The sequence below is a fragment of the Scardinius erythrophthalmus genome, assembly GCF_964197995.2.
Source record: "Scardinius erythrophthalmus genome assembly, chromosome: 2".
NCBI classification, from domain to species: Eukaryota; Metazoa; Chordata; class Actinopteri; order Cypriniformes; family Leuciscidae; genus Scardinius; species Scardinius erythrophthalmus.
In genome coordinates this window covers 769,782-789,177 of record NC_138222.1, presented here as the reverse complement: position 1 = coordinate 789,177, position 19,396 = coordinate 769,782, and the positions used below count along the sequence as shown (strand labels likewise).

The 19,396-nt window shown below is 40.9% G+C and overlaps 2 protein-coding genes across 2 annotated transcripts; both read right to left on the bottom strand.

The window, feature by feature from the left end:
- Nucleotides 1-11,013: 11,013 nt before the first annotated feature.
- On the bottom strand, nt 11,014-11,403 carry LOC308680113 (histone H2B-like; the record flags this gene model as incomplete). The annotated part of the gene is made up of 1 exon (XM_081348057.1): nt 11,014-11,403. Exon 1 carries the CDS (start codon nt 11,386-11,388, stop codon nt 11,014-11,016), a length of 375 nt encoding a protein of 124 aa, XP_081204183.1. The 5' UTR covers nt 11,389-11,403.
- A 658-nt stretch (nt 11,404-12,061) lies between these two features.
- On the bottom strand, nt 12,062-12,456 carry LOC308680042 (histone H4). Its single transcript, XM_081347927.1, has one exon. The coding sequence runs from the start codon at nt 12,451-12,453 to the stop codon at nt 12,142-12,144; it is 312 nt and encodes a 103-aa protein (XP_081204053.1). The 5' UTR covers nt 12,454-12,456; the 3' UTR covers nt 12,062-12,141.
- Between the last annotated feature and the right edge of the window lie 6,940 nt (nt 12,457-19,396).

The window sequence follows — 19,396 nt, the reverse complement described above, 5'->3', positions numbered from 1 at the left end:
TTATTAGATCTATATTATATTTCTATATTAAATATCTATATTTAAGATGTTTGAAAATAGTTCTAACTTTCTCTGGTCCCTCATGACCCCCATCAAATAAAATAGCCTAATTGTCTTCCCAGAATATTATTATTCTGTGTTTATTATTATTAGGCCTAATATTTTGTTTACACTAATGTCCAACCATGACAACCAAAGGCAAGAATGGAACGAAACCGTAGCCAAGGCGACGTCTAGTGTATATATCTATACCCGCCCGCGCCCTCAGATCATTTGGACGTGGCTGTGTTCAAGAGATAACAACGATATAAATACTGTTCGTTTTCTCACACAAACCGTTCGTTTCGTGTCTTAGGCCATCAATGTGTACTTATGATGGGGAATTGTTTAATTTGGACAATGGGGAATTGTTTTAATTTGGACTTTGTACATGCTCTTTGAGACAGTGACCATAGACCTTCATGAAATGACTGACAGACAAGAACGGTTTGACCTAAAAATATCAAAATTGAAACTACTGCAGAAAAAAAGACACCTACATCTTGGATGCCCTTGAGGTAAGCTAAAACATATCAAAATTTATTTTCAAAGTGAACTATCCCTTTAAGACAGCTTTTCAGCTGTTTCGATACCCAGGGCTTGTTATTTGTTTTAGTTTCAGACACAGTGTCTTCACAAAACTTAAGATATGACGTAATGGTATCTGTGAGCTCATCAGCATCATGACAAGATTGAAAGAAAATAAATGTCCCAATTAGTTTCCTCAAAGCCGTCCCTTAGTTGCTCTTTACTCCTATCAGACCACACCTGTATTTGCTTAAAACAGGCTTTGTCCTCTTCACTACAGTCTTATATTTGGGTAGAGGATGGATTACATTATGGTCAGATTTCAGGGGGTCAGGGGGGATACTGCTTTATAATTGTTGGGAATATTTCCGTAACGGCGATCAATAGTTCGGTTTAGACGAGTGGAATATTCCACATGCTGTTGGAGAGTAGGCAGGTATTCTGATAAATCACATGAATTAAAATCCTCAAGAGTTAGGACAGGTTGGTCTGCAGAGCGAGTGAGTGCATCATTGTAGCTTTTCGCTATTCTCTCCCCTTCTGCCATGAAATAAGTCCAGGTACAGAGGTAAGTATGACAGTAATCTGGCCAAAATAAAATGATCTGAAAGAAATCGTTAAAATCTCAAAGTCCGGCGTGCACACCTCCTCCAGTACACTGTACTGTGTGGCCCAGCTGTTATCAACAAACACACACACACACACCGCCACCAATGGATTTAAATGAGCAACACTCGTCTCTGTCCGCTCTTACTGCTGTATAGCCCCTTAAGCACGGGGTTTTTAAGCCAAGTTTCTGTAAGGCACACAAGATTACTCTGTCTAAACTCGCAATCATGTTCAGCTCTTAGCATAAGTTCGTCTTATTTGTTACCGAACGCACATTTGATGAGGTAATGACGGGTAGAGGAAATCTGTTCCGGCGCTTCCAAAGTCGATGTCTCACACCTCCTCTTGAACCCCGTCTTTTCTTCTCTTTCCTCTGCCTTTCCGACCATCTGTCATGCCGTCTGATTGCACACATGCGGTGAGCACAGGGTCAGCAGCGGAGCCGCACCCCCGGAGGTCAATTAAAAAAAACACTTTGTAAGACAGCATATATACACAATATAGATAATAATGAAGGACCAACCGATGAAAGAGACTTCAGTTTTTGGTGCACAATAACGTTAATAAACGGTGGATATTTTTTTTGAGAATGGGTCATTTTGAAGCGTTACAGGGTGTCGGGCTGATTGCACAACAAAAACCAGTTTCCACGCAGTTCGGGTCTCCAGGTTTATGGGGGTCCTATCCACTGCGGCCCTGAGCAGGATCTGGTAATGGAACAAGAAGTGAAGACCCTGTTAGAGAAAGGGGCCACAGAACATGTACCTCCCTCCAACAGGGAAACTGGGTTTTACAGCTGGTATTTCATAGTTCCAAAGAAGGACGGGGGGGTGCGTCCCATTTTGGATCTTCGAGTTCTAAACAAGTCTGTTATGCAACTAAAGTTCTAAATGTTAACACGGAGACAAATCGTGCTACAGATCAGATCCAAGGACTGGTTTGTCACGATAGATCTCAAGGACGCATACTTCCACATTTCCATCCTTCCATGTCACAGGAAGTTCCTGAGGTTCGCTTTCAGGGGGTAAAGCTTACCAATATCGAGTTCCTCCATTCGGCCTAGCATTATCACCCCGCACTTTCAGCAAATGCATGGATGTAGCACATCTACTTCGAGCCGAAATAGCGAAACTGTTGAGCAAAGGGGCCATAGAGCCTTTATCTCAGAGCGAAGGGGGTCTACACAGCAGACATTTTCTGGCACAGAAAAAAGACGGGGGTCTCAGACCCATTCTAGATCTAAGACGGCTGAACAAAGTGCTTTCAAGACACCGGTCAGAATGCTCACAACCAGGAAAATCCTCACGCAAATTCGCCAAGGGGACTGGTTTATGTCAATAGATCTGAAGGACACGTATTTCCAAATACAAATAGCGTCATGTCACAGGCATTTCTTGAGATTCGCCTTCGAGGGCCAGGCTTATCTATACACAGTCCTGCCGTTCAGCTTGTCCCTAGCACCCCGTACATTCACGATGTGCATGGACGCAGCGCTCGAACCCCTGAAACTCCAGGGCATGCGAGTTTTGAACTACCTGGTCGATTGGCTGGTTCTAGCTATCGCCACTGTGCAGACTGGATATTCAGCGCATGACAAAATCCTTCCGCCGCGGCCCTATAGTCCCGCTCAGAAGGTTTCAGAGAATGCTGGGTCTCATGGCCTCAGCATCATCAGTGCTCCAGCTGGGTCTGCTTCGCATGCGCGCACTGCAGTTCTGGCTAAAAGCGCGAGTACCGCGCCGAGCATGGACCTCTGGTCTTTTTCGCCTAAAGATCACTCAGGAATGAAATCTTGGAAAGTGGCTGACTGGTACCGGTCAGATGTAAGCCTGGGGACTTCCTCGAGTGTGAAGGTGGTGTCTACGGACGCCTCCACCTCGGGATGGGGAGCGCTGCTCGAGGGCAGACCGTTCTTCGGCCAGTGGTCAGAACGGAAAAGCTCCTACACATAAACTGCCTAGAAATGATGGCAGTCGACAACACGCTGAGGCGCTTTGTCCCCAGATAAGAGGACACCATGTCTTGGTCCGTTCAGACAACATGTCGGTGGTGTCCTATATAAATCACCAAGGAGGTATCAGGTCCCGAAACCTGAAACGGTGACGGAGCACCTCCTGGTTTGGGCTCAGCACAATCTGCGCTCGCTGAGAGCAGCGCACGTGCCCGGCCATCTGAATTTGGGACCAGACAGACTGTCCAGAAACAATTTTCCGGCAGGAGATTGGTCCCTACACCCACAGACAGTCCAACTGCTGTGGAAAACATTCGGCAGAGCAAAGATAGACCTGTTTGCGTCTCAAGAAAATGCTCACTGTCTGGAGTTTTTCTCCAAGAGTAGGGATGCGCTGGCCCGCGTATGTTTTTCCCCCAGTCGCGCTCCTGCCTCAGGTGTTAGAGCGAATCAGGGAAAACGGATGCTCAGTGCTACTAGTGGCTCCGTTCTGGAAGAACTAGGCTTGGTTCCCAGTTCTGATGCAGCTGACGAGCGCTGCCCCATGGCCGATACCAGTGAGGAAGGACCTCCTCTCTCAGGCCGAGGGCTCGATCTGGCATCCTCGCCCAGAGCTGTGGTTGATGCTATAGCGCTGGCGTACACTTTTAAGGGCCTGCAGTGCCCATTAGGTGTCAGAGCGCACTCCACGAGAGGCATAGCCTCATCGTGGGCTTGGTATAGTGGGATTGCCTTGCAGGATATCTGTATGGCGGCAGGCTGGGCCTCCCCGTCTACATTTATAAGGTTTTATAACCTAGAGGTTCCCGCTTTACAGGCTAAGCTGCTTTCGGTCTGATAAATCAGAATTATCTGCCCCGACGCTATCGGTTCAGAATTCTGAAACTGCTTGAGCAACACTCGCAGATCAATCAAATATCTAACGGGCAGTGTGTAAGACCCATTATATACATCTGTACAGGCCGTCTCTTGCCCTGACAGTGTGGAACACTATAAATGGCCCTTTATCAGATGCTATTCATTTAGGGAATGACGCTATTAGCCCTCTTCCCGGACTCTCTGTGAGTCCCTGATGATTATGCACTATATGAGCCCCGGGCACCTGCCCTTGGGACTTTGGTGTTGGATCTCAGCACGCACTGCGTTTTATACTGTGTTCCCCATAGGAACACTGTTTTCCCTTTGCCGTGCCTGCAACACGCTCTGGTTCGCTTCTCGCTTCCGCGCTTTTCTCGGAGTTCACTGTGTAGCCTGCTCCCTGAATCGTGTAGTTACATTTTCCTTGATGCTTTCTTCCATGCATAAATAAAAATATAAAAATCTTGCACCCAGCACAATTGACTTTGTACAGAGACTCATGTATCATTCCTATTTTGCACCCCCGTACAGCGGACTTTTCCCTCCACAGACGCACGTTGGTAAATTAGGGAATGAACTTGCGCTCCCGGGGGCGGTTCAGCGAAGAGAGGAGGTGTGTTCCAGCGCAAACGTTCCCTGGTGCTATTTTGCAGTTTCAGAAAACAATTCCGGCACTGACCAGGAGAAACCTCGTCTAAAGTCAGTGGTGTGTGTTATTCAGATGCTATTTTAAGGGCGCATGCTTGGCCATAATGTAGCGTGTGCACAACACACACACACTTTGCTACTCTCATCTACACACAGAACACAGCAGTTTTCATTTTTGCAAACCATACATGATTAATATATTCCACACGAGGGAAATCATTGTGGTGTCCATGAAGATGTGAAAAAATAGGCATAAATCTAGCTTACACATTTACCCAAATTATCATCCGCCTGTTTAAGCGAAGCTAATCTGTGTGTGTTTCTCCATCCCCAATGTCACTTATCTGTGTTTTACGGCCCTGATGGGAACGTCGGTCTCCTCGGCTGTGAACCGCTCCTGGCAAATCCGCCGTTATAATAGCAATCCGCCATGGAACAAGCGCTCCTGCTCTTAAAGGGAATGTGAGATGTCGCTCTGATTGGTTTATTTCACGTTACGCCCAAACCACACCTATGAGTAATGAAGCGACTTCAGACCAACACATTTTAGATTTGTGTCGGGCGTAATAATATACCGCCGGTATAATAGCGCCTGAGATCCGCCCAGAAAGTTACTTGCGTTTTAGATCATTAAAATACGGCCCATGGTCTGTATGCGCGACGCAATGCGAATATGAAACTAATGTTAATCATCGAACATCAACTTGTTATTTGAACGGCAACGGTGATCCGTATTCTTTTCCTTTATCAGCTAAACATTCCTGTCTCAAAGCACTTTCACCCATGCCCTCATGCTAAGACAGACACACTGTAAATTCACTGCACCACTGCCATGTATAAAACTACATCATGAAGAATTAAACAATAGTGCCTAGCAACATATACTGTATTATTATATAGTATTGCAGTAACATGCATTTTATTAAGGAATTAAAATGTATTCAAACAATTAGACGTGTTAGCCTGTAGTGTAATAGTTCTTAAACATTCTGGTCTGTATACAGTAGGCTATACTGTGCAGGATGGGCTTGTCTCTTGTATATTTTGTTTATTATCCAGACATGGTCAGGGGACTTTTGATTGTTAGTTATATCACATTATTATTTTTTACATACAATTACCCAGTTGGGTTTTTACTGGATCAATCTACACACTCTAAAAATGCTGGGTTGTTTTAACCCAACGGCTGGGTTTGTCCATATTTGACCCAAAGTTAGGTTAAAACATCCCAGCATTGTTTAGTGTCATGATTCTTGTCTTGTGTTCCACTTGTTTTGTGTGTTCTTTTGTCATTTCCTGTCTTGTGCTGAATCTTGTAGTCCTATGTAGTTTTTCATGTTGATTAGTCTCCCCAGGTGTTACTAATTAGCCACACCCCCTTGCAGGGCCGGAGTGGGGCCACTTTTCAGCCCTGGAGTTCAGGCCCAAGACCGGCCCACTTTTTCCATGGTGGAATTCCAAATTAGCACTTTTTCCAATTTGGATAAATGAAGCAACAGTTCAGCTCTTACTATTGTGTAGTTTGTATTAATACCATAGTTCAAGAAATAATGTAAAGGTTAAATAATAATTCACTTAGACATTATAAGAAGCAATTGCGACTTTATATCACGCAATTCTGACTAGCCTATATCTCGCAATTCTGAATTTCTGACTTTAAAAAGAAGCAATTGCAACTTTATTTCACACAGTTCTGACTTTATAGCTTGCAATTTCTGACTATAAGAAGCAATTGCGACTTTAATTCACACAATTCTGACTTTATAACACGCAATTGCGACTTTATATCTCACAATTTTGACCATCTCGCAATGCTGACTTTATAACACGCAATTGCAACTTTATTTCAGGCAATTCTGACTTTAGCCTATATCTCGCAATTCTGACTTTACAACACGCAATTCTGACTTTATAACACGCAAGCGACTTAATATCACGCAATTCTGACCATCTCGCAATGCTGACTTTATAACACGCAACTGCAACTTTATTTCAGGCAATTCTGAGAATTTCTGACTTTATATCTCGCAATTCTGACTTTATAACACGCAATTGAGACTTTATATCACGCAATTCTGATGTATTCCGAGATGTAAACTCGCAATTGTGAGATAAAAAGTCGCAATTATCTTTTAAAATGTTTTATTCTGTGGCGGAAACAAGCTTCCATACCTCCTGGCCTCTTCCTCCCATCCATCCTCCCTGACGCGTACCGTTACGGTAGGGCCGGCCCAGCTATCGGTAGGCGCCGGCGATGCCGCGGGTACGCGGCCGCGGTAGTCTAACGTTTTGGCAGAGAATGTCTAATATGGCGAGAAGTTTCACTCTCACTGAACTTCCGGCTTCTGAACTGGTTGCAGTTCCTCTCTGATTCCATATGAGGGCGCTCACAGGACGAGTGCAGAATGAATGGAGGTCTATGGCGCTATACCAATAAAAATCCACTTTTCTCAGGATATAATTTTTTGTCTAGTAATTTGAATGTTGTATTCGAAAGGAAATGCAAATAAATTACACACTGCTGGGTGTTAGATTTTTTAGAGTCACTTATTTGCTTTAAAAAGTATTTTAAAGTGTCAATGACGTCATACACATGTACGACCAGAGATACTGCTTAACGGCAATCCTTCAGTCACTCTGGTGCGTTCGCACTCTGCACTTTCTTTTCTCTCGAGGCATCGACAACACAGCTGACACAGGTACATACACACGCTAGAAGAGTTTTTGTTTTGTTTGTTTCTGGTCCCGCTTGGGATGACACGATGCCATCAAGCGGGATCTCTGGTCGTAATCAGTTCTTCACTGACCAATCAGCGTTCATTAGCAGAATGCTAGCGTGTTATGGACAACAACAACTCAACCTGTAAGAAATCAAAAGGACATAAGTACTCGTTCATTCAACTTTCGACCTAAAACCCATGTTGAACTTGCAAAATCTACAATCAAATCTGAGATTTCTCAACGGCAATCGGATGAAAGAGACAAATTTAGCCGTCTAGCCCCATTGACTCCCATTCATTTTGCACTCATGGCGATCGCCCCCAGTGGAGCTCTGGTGGTACTACAACCAAAATTCGGTACAACAGGGCTTAATAGGGAGTGGGCAGGCTCTCCGTAGACGGGCTCTGGTTTTGGAAAGGACTGGCTGTGGACCCAACCAACTCTGTAGTAGGGGAGGGGAGAACTCCCTCACATGGTACAACCCATGCAGAGGCTGCGCGCTGCAGTGTCAGAAGGCGGAACGTGTAATGTTACTAACGTGACATTGAAATGTGAAACAAACAAACAAAAAAAAAATCCTCGACCGGCCCAAAAGTGAAGCGGCCCACCGGGAATTCTCCCGATTCTCCCGATTACCCAATCCGGGCCTGCCCCCTTGTTATCTTGTTTAGCTTGTCTCTCTGTGTATTTAAGCCCTGTGCCTTGTTTCAGTCTTTGTGAGTTCTTGATGTTGGCTGTTCCCGTTCCCGTTCCCGAGTCTCTGTCTGAATTTGTAGTCTTTGTCTGAGTTTGTTACCGTTTGAGTTTCTTTAATAAAATCTGCTGCACTTGGATTCTGCGTCTGCATCTGCTTCAGCCGCCTTCACGACATTTAGAGTGTAGGTCTGGGGGAAACAGTCTGCTTTGACGGTTAAATATTTCCTTTAGGTGAGAGTGGACCTCACAGTAAAGCAGGAGCCACTGTGAAGCGAGGTCTGCTCAAGCCTGGTGGCAAAGTCGACAATACATGTGACTGGAAATTACAACCAAAATCTGAAGAAGAGATGAGAGCAGCTGTTCAACAGATTTTGCGTGATGGCCCCGGAAAATACGGAGTACTCGACAACAACTGTGAGCACCTATAGCCACATGTATTCGCTACGGGAAACCCATGTCACAACAGGTACATTTAAAATTGTATTCTATATAACTCTGATTACAAACACATCCTTCTTCTTAGACCCTGATGCAGGCCTGACATCACCACAGTACTGTATAATACTGTACTCTGCACATGGACATCAGCTTCTAACTGCCTTATATTGGTCTTTTCTCTTTTGCAGGCAGAGATTGTTCTCAATAACCCATCACACCTTAACAACGGAATGGCAGATAACTTCGGTGCATCTTCCTTTTCTTCGATCTTTAAGAAGACTTAAATAATTTCTTCAGTCTGCATTCCCCCTCCTCAGGGAGAAATCTTCCCTTTTCCCAGTAAATACATTTCTATGCTTTTCATCATGTTTCATGAACTGTTTGTTAGAGTTGTTTGCCTGTATTTGAGCCTTTGCTCGTTATATGGATTACCATTATGATTGACCCAATAAAGCTGCATGTGAATCTTCAACCCAAGTGTCGAATCAGTTTGTTAGTTACAATACATAATATTTCACAGATGTTGATCAAATTTATCAGTACAATATTTGTTGTTCTATGAGCAATGACTGTAATGCAAATTATATCTTGCTTAATAAATGTACATGCTAAATAATATATATAATATGTGTTATGCCAGCTGTTCATCTGAACTAAAACAGAAAAGATTAAACTGGATCCAGGGCCAACAATCCATTTATGAGTTAATGTTAATTGAAACTATGAGGTGAATTTGTGTAGTCGACTTAAAAATGTGTTCATGCAACAAATGAAGTTCCTCAAACTCAGTTTGTTGTTCGGATATAATTTCATTAGAAGTCGTCATAACTCAAAAAGGAGGAAAACGGAAAGCTATTACGCTGTCTCAGACTGAGTACAGAAGCGAAATGAAATTGAGCGCAAGTAAGAAGTCTGACGTCGTCAGGCTAGAAAATCCCCATCACATTAGCAAAATAAAGAAAAATTAAAATACAGACCACATATTTACTGACTGTATTTGTTTGTCATTTAAAGGAAGTTCTTGGCTAGTTTTTGTTTGTCTTAAGTCTCAGTGGTTCATGAATATAAGTTAAATGATGCTGTAAAACAGTTTAGTCCATTAGTACAGGTTTCTTTCTGGATCTGACTGATCGCAGGCCTCATTAATCTGATCTTACACACATAGGTTTAGACTGAAAAAAAAAAAAAAAAAAAAAATTATTTAAGGGCAATTTTGACAAAATGTTGTTTTTTTTTTACTATTCTCTACAATTTATCCCACTATAGTGCTTTAATGTTTAACCAGTAATCACACTTGTGGTTCCGGGTTAAAAATTACCATCTTATATAAAATTGCTTGTAAATCTCTCGATATGCTATATTATCAAATATTAGTCAACTTGTTTTCTTTAAATTAGCACAGATTTAGTGTTTCTTTTGAATCTGAATGATCGGCCTGTTTTTCAGAGATTTACTGCTTACAACATTATACTGGTAATCTTTATTCCACTGTGATTAACAAACACAACCAGAGGGAAGTGCAGTGTAAAAGCCTCATAACAGCTGATGTACCCTATAGCTGTAATATTACTGTCCTTCAGCATCTTTAGATCAGTGGTCTGCACTAATTTACAGGGTTAGAAATGAACACCCGCCAAATGCGGAAGAGAATCACCTGTGGCGGGAAACGGACAAATAACGAGCCAGTTTGGCGTGTTGCTTATATTTACTCACTTCGCTGGAGAAGTTCGTTAATTTAGCGCAAATACTCGTGAGTCATGATATATTATACAGCCTATTGCAGAATCTGCTCATATCTGGCTTATTTGAACAAGTCACTACAGCAAATTACGGCAGCGAAGATTAAAAAAAGCATTTTGTGAACAGAAAATACATTATTTTCCAACATCCTACATTTGTTTATGTTCTTTGTACTGATCAGTCCACCTAAAACACATTTTTGGTGAAAAGGATATGATGAAAGAGGAATGGATGAGATGCTGGATGACAATTCTGTTTGATTATGAAATTAATGTATGAAATTTATATATATATATATATATATATATATATATATATATATATATATATATATATATATTATTTTTTTATTTATATATATATATATATATATATATCTGGCGTAGTTAATCAGGATTAAGTGTTTTTAAGTTAGTAAGTTATCCAACACTAAAAAACTAATTCCATAACTAAATATTTACCATTATCTTTTTCAAATATAATGAAATTACACTTATTTGACGTCATTCAGTTATCCATCCAGCCAACCAATTAAATCTAAAAGCCTTCTTAAAATACATTTGTCATTATTGCAAAACAATTAACAATCACTAGTTTTGGATGAGACAAGTATAAAACTAGAAAATATAAAATAGTCTTGAAAAGTTACTTCAAGTAGACTGTTCAACACTTTTAACAAATTAAACTTAGAAGAGATTTCCAATAGATTCTACAAAGCATGATAAGCTCTTTCCAGGATGAAGTGTGTGGCTCTTAAAAGAGCCTTTGTGTGCTCCTCCTCGGCTCTACTTGGAGCTGGTGTACTTGGTGACGGCCTTGGTGCCCTCAGACACGGCGTGCTTGGCCAGCTCTCCGGGCAGCAGCAGACGCACGGCGGTCTGGATCTCTCTCGACGTGATGGTGGAGCGCTTGTTGTAGTGAGCGAGACGAGACGCCTCACCGGCGATGCGCTCGAAGATGTCGTTGACGAAAGAGTTCATGATGCCCATCGCCTTGGAGGAGATGCCGGTGTCAGGGTGAACCTGCTTCAGCACTTTGTAGACGTAGATGGCGTAGCTCTCCTTCCTGGACTTCCTGCGCTTCTTTCCGCCCTTCCCGGCGCTCTTGGTGACGGCCTTCTTGGAGCCCTTCTTAGGCGCGGACTTGACTGGTTCAGGCATGATGAGGAATGATCTCAGCGCTGACGAGTCAGTGTGAACTCAGGAGCGACTCTGAGGCTTTTATGCGCTGCACTATGCTAATTTACAAGGAGACACGGGACCTCTGATTGCCTGTTTTCATTGGCCGAACCCATAAACTCGCGTTTCATTGGACAACACAAAGCATCACGAGCGGATCGAGAGCCAATCACAGGCGGTTAAATGATAACCCCGCCTATGTTCAACAACACAGTTTCCTTTGTTTCATCTCCCGCTCTTTTTATTTATAGATTTTAATAACATTTTGAAAACTAAACGGTTTTAGACACATATTGTGCACCACCGTTTAATTAAGTTAAGTTGCAGGAGTTTTGGAGAAAAGAAACCAATAACGGTCATACTCCCTTTAAAAACAGCTTTTCCTCAGAACTTGTGAGTTAAACTGTTCCAACTACAGTAGGAAATACAAGCCTTTTTTGGTGAGAAAAAAAAAAAACATCTAATCTTTTTTTTGTTAAACACATCTTATCATCTGTAAAAGAATAAAAAAAAAATACATTTTATTTAAGGTCTCATCTGTTGTTGGGTAAATTAAATATATGCTAGATATACATTACTGACAAACTTATAAGATAACAGTCAATTCTTGACACAGATTACAGTCCTTTACAAATCACTGCATAATTGACACTGCTGAATCATGAGCTCTTTCAGTGCGGGAGTGTGTGGCTCTTAAAAGAGCCGTTGGTCCGTCGGTTCTCGTGTCTCGGGCGTTTATCCCCCGAAACCGTACAAGGTGCGTCCCTGCCGCTTCAGCGCGTACACAACATCCATGGCGGTGACGGTCTTCCTCTTGGCGTGCTCGGTGTAGGTGACGGCATCGCGGATCACGTTCTCCAGGAACACCTTCAGCACACCGCGGGTCTCCTCGTAGATCAGCCCGGAGATGCGCTTGACGCCGCCGCGGCGCGCCAGACGCCGAATGGCGGGTTTGGTGATTCCCTGGATGTTATCGCGCAGAACTTTACGGTGACGCTTCGCGCCTCCTTTACCGAGCCCTTTCCCGCCTTTGCCTCTTCCGGACATGATGACAAGAACGTTAAACTGATCAAGTGAATACAAAGAATGAATAGTGAATGTTGAAGGGAGGCTTTTTATATTCGCTTACAGGACCTGACAGAAACCAGCGACGCGTCACATGGCGTGCCCCGCCCCCAAAATATAGAGCGCGAAACATTTAACCGCCACCCCGATCAGGAGTCTTTCCCTTGTTTTATATTAAATATTTATACATGTTCAGATAATATGATTTACAGTAGTACTGGCTGATAATTATCAGTGCTGTTCCTCAAGTTTAGCAAAGTAAACAAAAGGGAAACAAGACATCAAATTACAATATTGTTTATAGTACAATTGCGAATAGTGGTATCTGTGATATTTTTTTGTATTTGGGTCAATGACGTGGCGTGTCAATTCTGGTGTTCAAAGCATATTCATAATATTAAAAATTTATACATTTTTAAATGCACTTCATTAAGTGACTCAACTTCCCCCTCTTTAATTACTCATGCAGAATTTATCATAAATAATAATTAATCTTTAAAGTCCCTGTGAAATCAAAATTGACCCTATTTACTTTGTTAGCGCATATTACTAGTCTTGTGGTGAACAATTAATCCGTGCAAGTAAATATATATATATATATATTTTTTTTTTTTTTTTCTTATTTTTTTTACCATGGTAATCTTTAATCAAAATCTGAAAAGTTACTTCCGGTCTGGAATGGCATCTTTTTCTGATGACGTATGTTTGACGGCTTGGTTTGAAAACGCTTAACCACTCCCCTCAAACCGTTAGTCTGCTATGAGCTAGAGGAGCGCTAATAGTCGGGGAGCCAAAGTCTCAAAAATGGGTTGAACCAGAGCCCGTCTACGGAGAGCCTTGGCACTTCCTATTAGCCCCATTGTATCGATCTTGGTTGCAGTTCCATTAGAATTCCACTGGAGGTGATCGCGGGCGAGTGCAGACTGAATGGGAGTCTATGGGGCTAGACGGCTAAATGTGTCTCTTTCACCCGATTGCCGTTGAGAAATCTCAGATTTGATTGTAGGTTTTGCAAGTTCAACATGGGTTATAGGTCGAAAGTTGAATGAACGAGTACTTATTTATTTTCGATTTCTTACAGGTTGAGTTGTTGTTGCCCATAACACACTAGCATTCTGCTAATGACGTCAGCATTCTGACGTCATTGACATTTTAAAAGACTTTTTAAACCAAATAAGTGACTCTAAAAAATCTAACACCCAGCAATGTGTAATTTCTTTGCATCTCCTTTCGAATACAACATTCAAATTACTAGACAAAAAATTATATCCTGAGAAAAGTGGATTTTGAGGGGTTTTCACCATAGACCTCCATTCATTCTGCACTCGCCTGCGAGCGCCCCCGCATGGACAGAGACGTGTTACTGCAGCCAGTCCAGAAACCGGAAGTAACCAGAGAGTGCCAATTCTCTTCCTATTAGACATTCTCTGGTTGAACCTGACATGGTCTGCCATACTTTTTATTTGTGTTTTCTCTGTTAACTTTGACCCTAAGAACCAATAATTGGAGGGTCTGCTCTGCCGGAAATATCGCGAAAAACAATTGTGGACATTTTAGCGTAAGCACCCTTTATTTTTTATCAGAAAAATGTGAAAAATGATTTTTTTCCTCAAATCCTCAGTGGGTTTGGTAGGCTGTCAATAAATGCATTCCAGATACACAGAACACATGTGCTGACAACATCCACTGAAAAAATAACTCTTAAAACACATTTCTACATGATTTTGTATCAATTTAATGCAAAAAAATTAGGCATTTTCTCACTTTTTTCCAATATTTTCATCTTTACTTCATTGGCAATCAACTATTCCCCCAAGTTATGACATCAGTCAATATGTCATTCTTTTCACCAAACAGTATACTCATTCCACAGAAAAAATCATAAAAATCCAACCAAAATCGATGGATCTGTGATGATTTCACTAATAGTTGATCGGCAGGCTCAGAACCTCAATAGAATTGTAGGCTACTCTCAAAATTCCGAAAGACATACACTGTATAGTTCATGAGCCAGGGGGGTGGATCGGTATCATCGGGGGGGAAATGCTATCATTGTTTTTTGGCAAGGTATACACCCCTAGTACTAGTAAAATCACGATAGCAGCAGTGTTCGAATTGAGGGGGGGCTGGGGGGGTCCGGGACCCCCCATAAGCATCAAGGGACCCCCCATAAGGCCCAAAAAAATTACCTCGGGGGGTCCCCTGGTTTTTCATTAAAACTAAAATAATAGAAACATAATTTAATATAGCCTATATATTTTTTTAATCAAAGTATTGCGCTGCCGCTCCCATTAGAAAGTAATTCAAAATAGATTTGCGTCTGAAAAGACGCTCAAGTGCGCCACACGCTGTTTTCTGAAGGAATTTACTGACTGTTGAATTTATAAACAGATACATTTTATTTATCGTGCCATTTATACGGCAATTTTTTTTTTTTTCGTGTAAATGATAGGCTACGCACTGCAAACCCACTGGGTAGGATTAGGGTTGTGGAGTACGTGCGTATTACACGCCATAAAGTGTGTAGCCTATCATACTGTATGCACGCAAAAACTATTTTTGGCGAATAAATGGTAGGCTACGATAAATAAATTTCGTGCTATAGATAAGCACTTTCACGAGAGTCTGGCAGAGTGGATCCTCATTTTCACCTCACAATGACGGTAAGATAATATTTCTTTCTTTTATGATTGTTTGGTAATTTATTGATCTGAATAGAATTTCGACATTAACGCTTGTCCGGGACACGTGCTTGTGTTTTTTAAGGGACAAGTGAAAGAGAATTGTACTTGCCCAACCGGACAAATGCCCTGATTAAAAAAATTTCAATATCAAAAAAATAAAATAAGAAATAACGTACTCGGTTACTAACGTAACCTCAGTTCCCTGAGAGTATAGGGAAAGAGTATATAGAGAGTAAAAATTAGGGAAAGAAATGCCCTTTATAAAGATAAAAACAAAAGTGATGTAATGAAACATTGACAATTTAAGTTTGAAGGGAGTAAAGCCTTTGTTTAGGCTGGAAATGTAATTTTGACACAAGAAGAACTTTTATTTTAAATAAATCTTAATTTGAAATCAGCCTACTTCAGTGTGATATTTTATCATATTATCATGCTTAACACTGAGAATTTTAATAATTGAAATGTGATGATCAGATGCAGATATCTAAATCAGAGAATATCATATAGATTCGGGAGGTTGGCGGGTGGATTATTTATTTTTAACAGCAGTTTCGAGGGACTCAAAGTGCACCAGATTAATGAATTTATCTTTAAAATGTACAAAATTTTCTTCCGGGGGGGCATGCCCCCAGACCCCCCTAGAGGTACCGAGCTCAACCCACAAAAATAGTGTGGGAAACACAGTCGGCTATATGATGGTCTACGAAAAATACACATTTTATTATCTTATTTAATAGTCGGGATTTTAGCACCTACGCCTCATTTTGAGCCAGGAAAAACCTGTTAATGCTCAGCTGAAAAAACATTTTCTGTAACACTAAAAGTTAAGTAAATGAAATTATAGTGTTATATGAAATAAATAAATGAAAATATGTATATTATTACGTTTTTTTGGGGGGCGGGGGCAGGGGCGGGGGGGACCCCCCAAGAGCTTTGACACAATTCGAACACTGGATAGCAGTGCAGGGGTGGTAGCGAAATCACTTTTTTCAGCTCATGAAGTTACTAACCCCCTAAGATAAATTCCGTTTTTGAAATCTGGTGTATATCTGGTTTAGGCTCATGCTAGGGATATTGGCAATATTCTATAATATGGTGCTTGGTATCGCTGGAAAGGGGACCTTTTAGGCTTTCATTTAAGCCCAGTACTGAATCTGTCTGACAAACACAGAGGTCACATGACTTCTTTAAACCAGAAATAACCAGTGGTGTGCCGTCAGAGCCAGCAGGGCCTTCTCTGCTGGCCCTGTCAAAATAGAATTTTTTTTTTCTAAAATTAAATTAATGTGTGTCTGAACATGTCTAAATTCAATTACTGTCTATCAATACGTTACAATTATATTTCCAGAAAGAATATGGTTATTTTTTTGTGAGTCTGAGCTGGATTTTACATATGTCATCTAAACGCCGTGGACCAGCACTAGAAGTATAGCTAGCCTTCCGTTGAAGCTGCCGTTTTCCAATTGATCATAACTTTGACTGACGTGTTTGATCAGCCAATCAAATTGTGATGCGTATGACAGAACGCCCCAGAGGCCCAGCGATGTGTCGACGGCTAGCCCGCGCTGATGTCATCGACATGGGTGGGCAGATACAATACATGTTTATGTACAATAACAATTTTCAGGAAAAATAACATTACGATGTCCAGAAATAAATTTCATTAGTACATTGGGTCATTTTGGGTACATTTGTCATTCTAGATCTACCAATTTTGTTAGTACCGAGAATTTCCACGTGAATAAATCCATTGATAACTATACAACTTTTGTGTTCAACGATGGCCCAGTGGTAGAACTTTAGCCAAGCGTGTCAGAGGTTCTGGGTTCGAATCCTCACTCGTATAGTTTTTTATTTTTATTTTACCGAATATGTTCATCAGTGGTTGTATATCAAGCAAGGCGTTTGTGTGCATTTTGTTTTGTAAGATTTCAACGAATAGAAAGTCTCCGCAACGGCGATAGATTGAAGCGCGCATCTGAGTGAAAACTGTGCGCGAGCCACAAGAGAACACTGTATCCGCGCCACTGATAACAGCGGCAACGAGCACTCAGCTTGGACAACACATTTCAGCGCTAGAATGCATCTTATTCAACTAACGAAAATTAATGTCCTGCTAGTTAACCGGAGATGTTTTATTTATTTGTATTACTAACTTACATCCGTGCGCGAGATGTTTCAGCTCAGCTTTTATAATGTACAGTGGTGTGCGTGTGCGCTGAGGTTGAAGATCAGCTGTCTCGTCGTTGATGTTACGCAGTGCATACAGTGCATGATTGTATTTTTTTTGGGGGGGGGTTAGATCGTTACTGAAGGCCCTGACTGAAACCCCACGGTACGCTACTGGAAATAACACACATTTTTTCACAATTTCCGCCTAAACTGTATGCTTTCTTTTATCCTTGTGGCATGAAAGAACACCACGGACACAAAACTCAACAACTTCAATACTCAAGGCACTCTGATGACTCAGAAAATGTATAATATACCCATACTATTTATTTGTGAGAGCCTTAAATTAGACTTGTGCAGCCAGCACAAGTCTTCAAAATAGAATAGAGCCAATAGAATGGACAAATAGAATACCCTAGTCCAGGGCCAAATGGCCTATTTATTCATGTACAGTTGTAATAAAAAGTAATTGTTTCAATATTGTCAACATAACACTTGTAAGTGGTTTAACAAAATGTTTCTATCATGTATTTTGATATTCACCCACTTTCAGTTAGAATGTCAGAAAGTAGCTCATGCACGATGGATTTTGTTGATGAATTTTGACAATTTGACGAGGTTTTGTCAGTTTTGTGAAAAGATTGTTGGTTCAGTTGGCTGGTTATAGCAACACTACCAACTATGCCATCTTCAATCAACTTCCACTGAGTTCCAGGGGTATTAAATGTAAGTACAAAATACTTTTTCTCTTGTGCTTGTGAATTGGTGGGGAATAGCAGCATTAGCTAATGTAAGCTTGGTGTTTTTCACACTTAGTATACTTCTTTTAAACTTAAAATAAGAAAGTATTCTTTCAGTCTACATTGTATGTACTTCTCAGAAATATACTTAAAATTACACTTCAGTGTACTTGATTTATACTGAGAGAAAAGTCCAGGGCCCGTATTCATAAAGATTCTAAGAATCCTCTCAGAAAACTCTTAATTTAGCTTAAAAACTTTTACATAAGAGTCTTAGCTTTAGAGCGATTCGAGGCTGATCTGAGAGCAACTCTGAGCAAGGAAAAGACAAAAACTTTCATCTTAGTGAGGAGGCGGGGCTGACCCCGTTGCTATGTATGACACAATCTTTTGAAGACTGTGATTGGTTGGTTGTCCAAGAAGGAAAAAAAGAGTGATTTTAAGTATAGGGTCTATTCTAAGCCTTCACTTTGAAATTACATGTGACTGTGTACATTACACACTGCTGCACTGTTGCATTTTCCCAGTTGCCAAATATCGTAATGTAGTGATTACTTTCATTTCTGGCGCTATGGCATTTCTGCGCTGTGTTGGAGATATTAGCGTGTCTCTAATAAGATCAGACAGTCTCAAACATGATCCCTGCACGATCTAATCTATCGCGCCTTATTAACTCACTGTCATCCACTGTCTGCAACACATTTCTTCTCCTTCTTCGTCTTTCTGCCATTTTCTCCTCTGCTAAAGAAACTCTTAAGCCTCTGAAAAGTCCTCGTCCGTGCTCCTAACAATTTTGACCTTAAGACCTCTTTTAAGGGTTAAGATGCTTTCTGAATTACTTTTTTCTTTACTGGGGTTTTTTCTTTAATTTTAAGAGTAAACGCCCACATTTCTAAGAACTTTCTTAGAATTTTGTCATTAGGAGCTACTCTTTGCATTAAGATTCTTTATGAATACGGGCCCAGGTATATTTGGCCTGTACTTGAACTCAATCTTTTGATCCAGATATACTTAAAAGAATAATTAAGAATTCAAAGTATACTTGTCTTGTAGTTGTGTTAACTCTTTTGATTGAGTAGTCAATTAAATATACTTTTTTTTACATAGTTTTTTCATATACAGTCTTATGAAACTTACATTGTTTGAAAATATTGATTAGAATATTGATATATAACAGATATGTTTCTAATTCTGCATATCAGGGGCCGTATGTAAAGCCACTCAGAGTAAAATTTTAGTCTTAAGTCTCTCAAAATTCTTAGAATGACGTCACTTTACTTTTATTCCTAGACTAAAGAATAAGTGTGATTCATAAAGGTTCCTAAGTGT

Bases quoted from the DNA above. Each gene is read 5' to 3' on its own strand.
- LOC308680042 (XM_081347927.1), bottom strand. From the start codon at position 12,453: ATGTCCGGAAGAGGCAAAGGCGGGAAAGGGCTCGGTAAAGGAGGCGCG.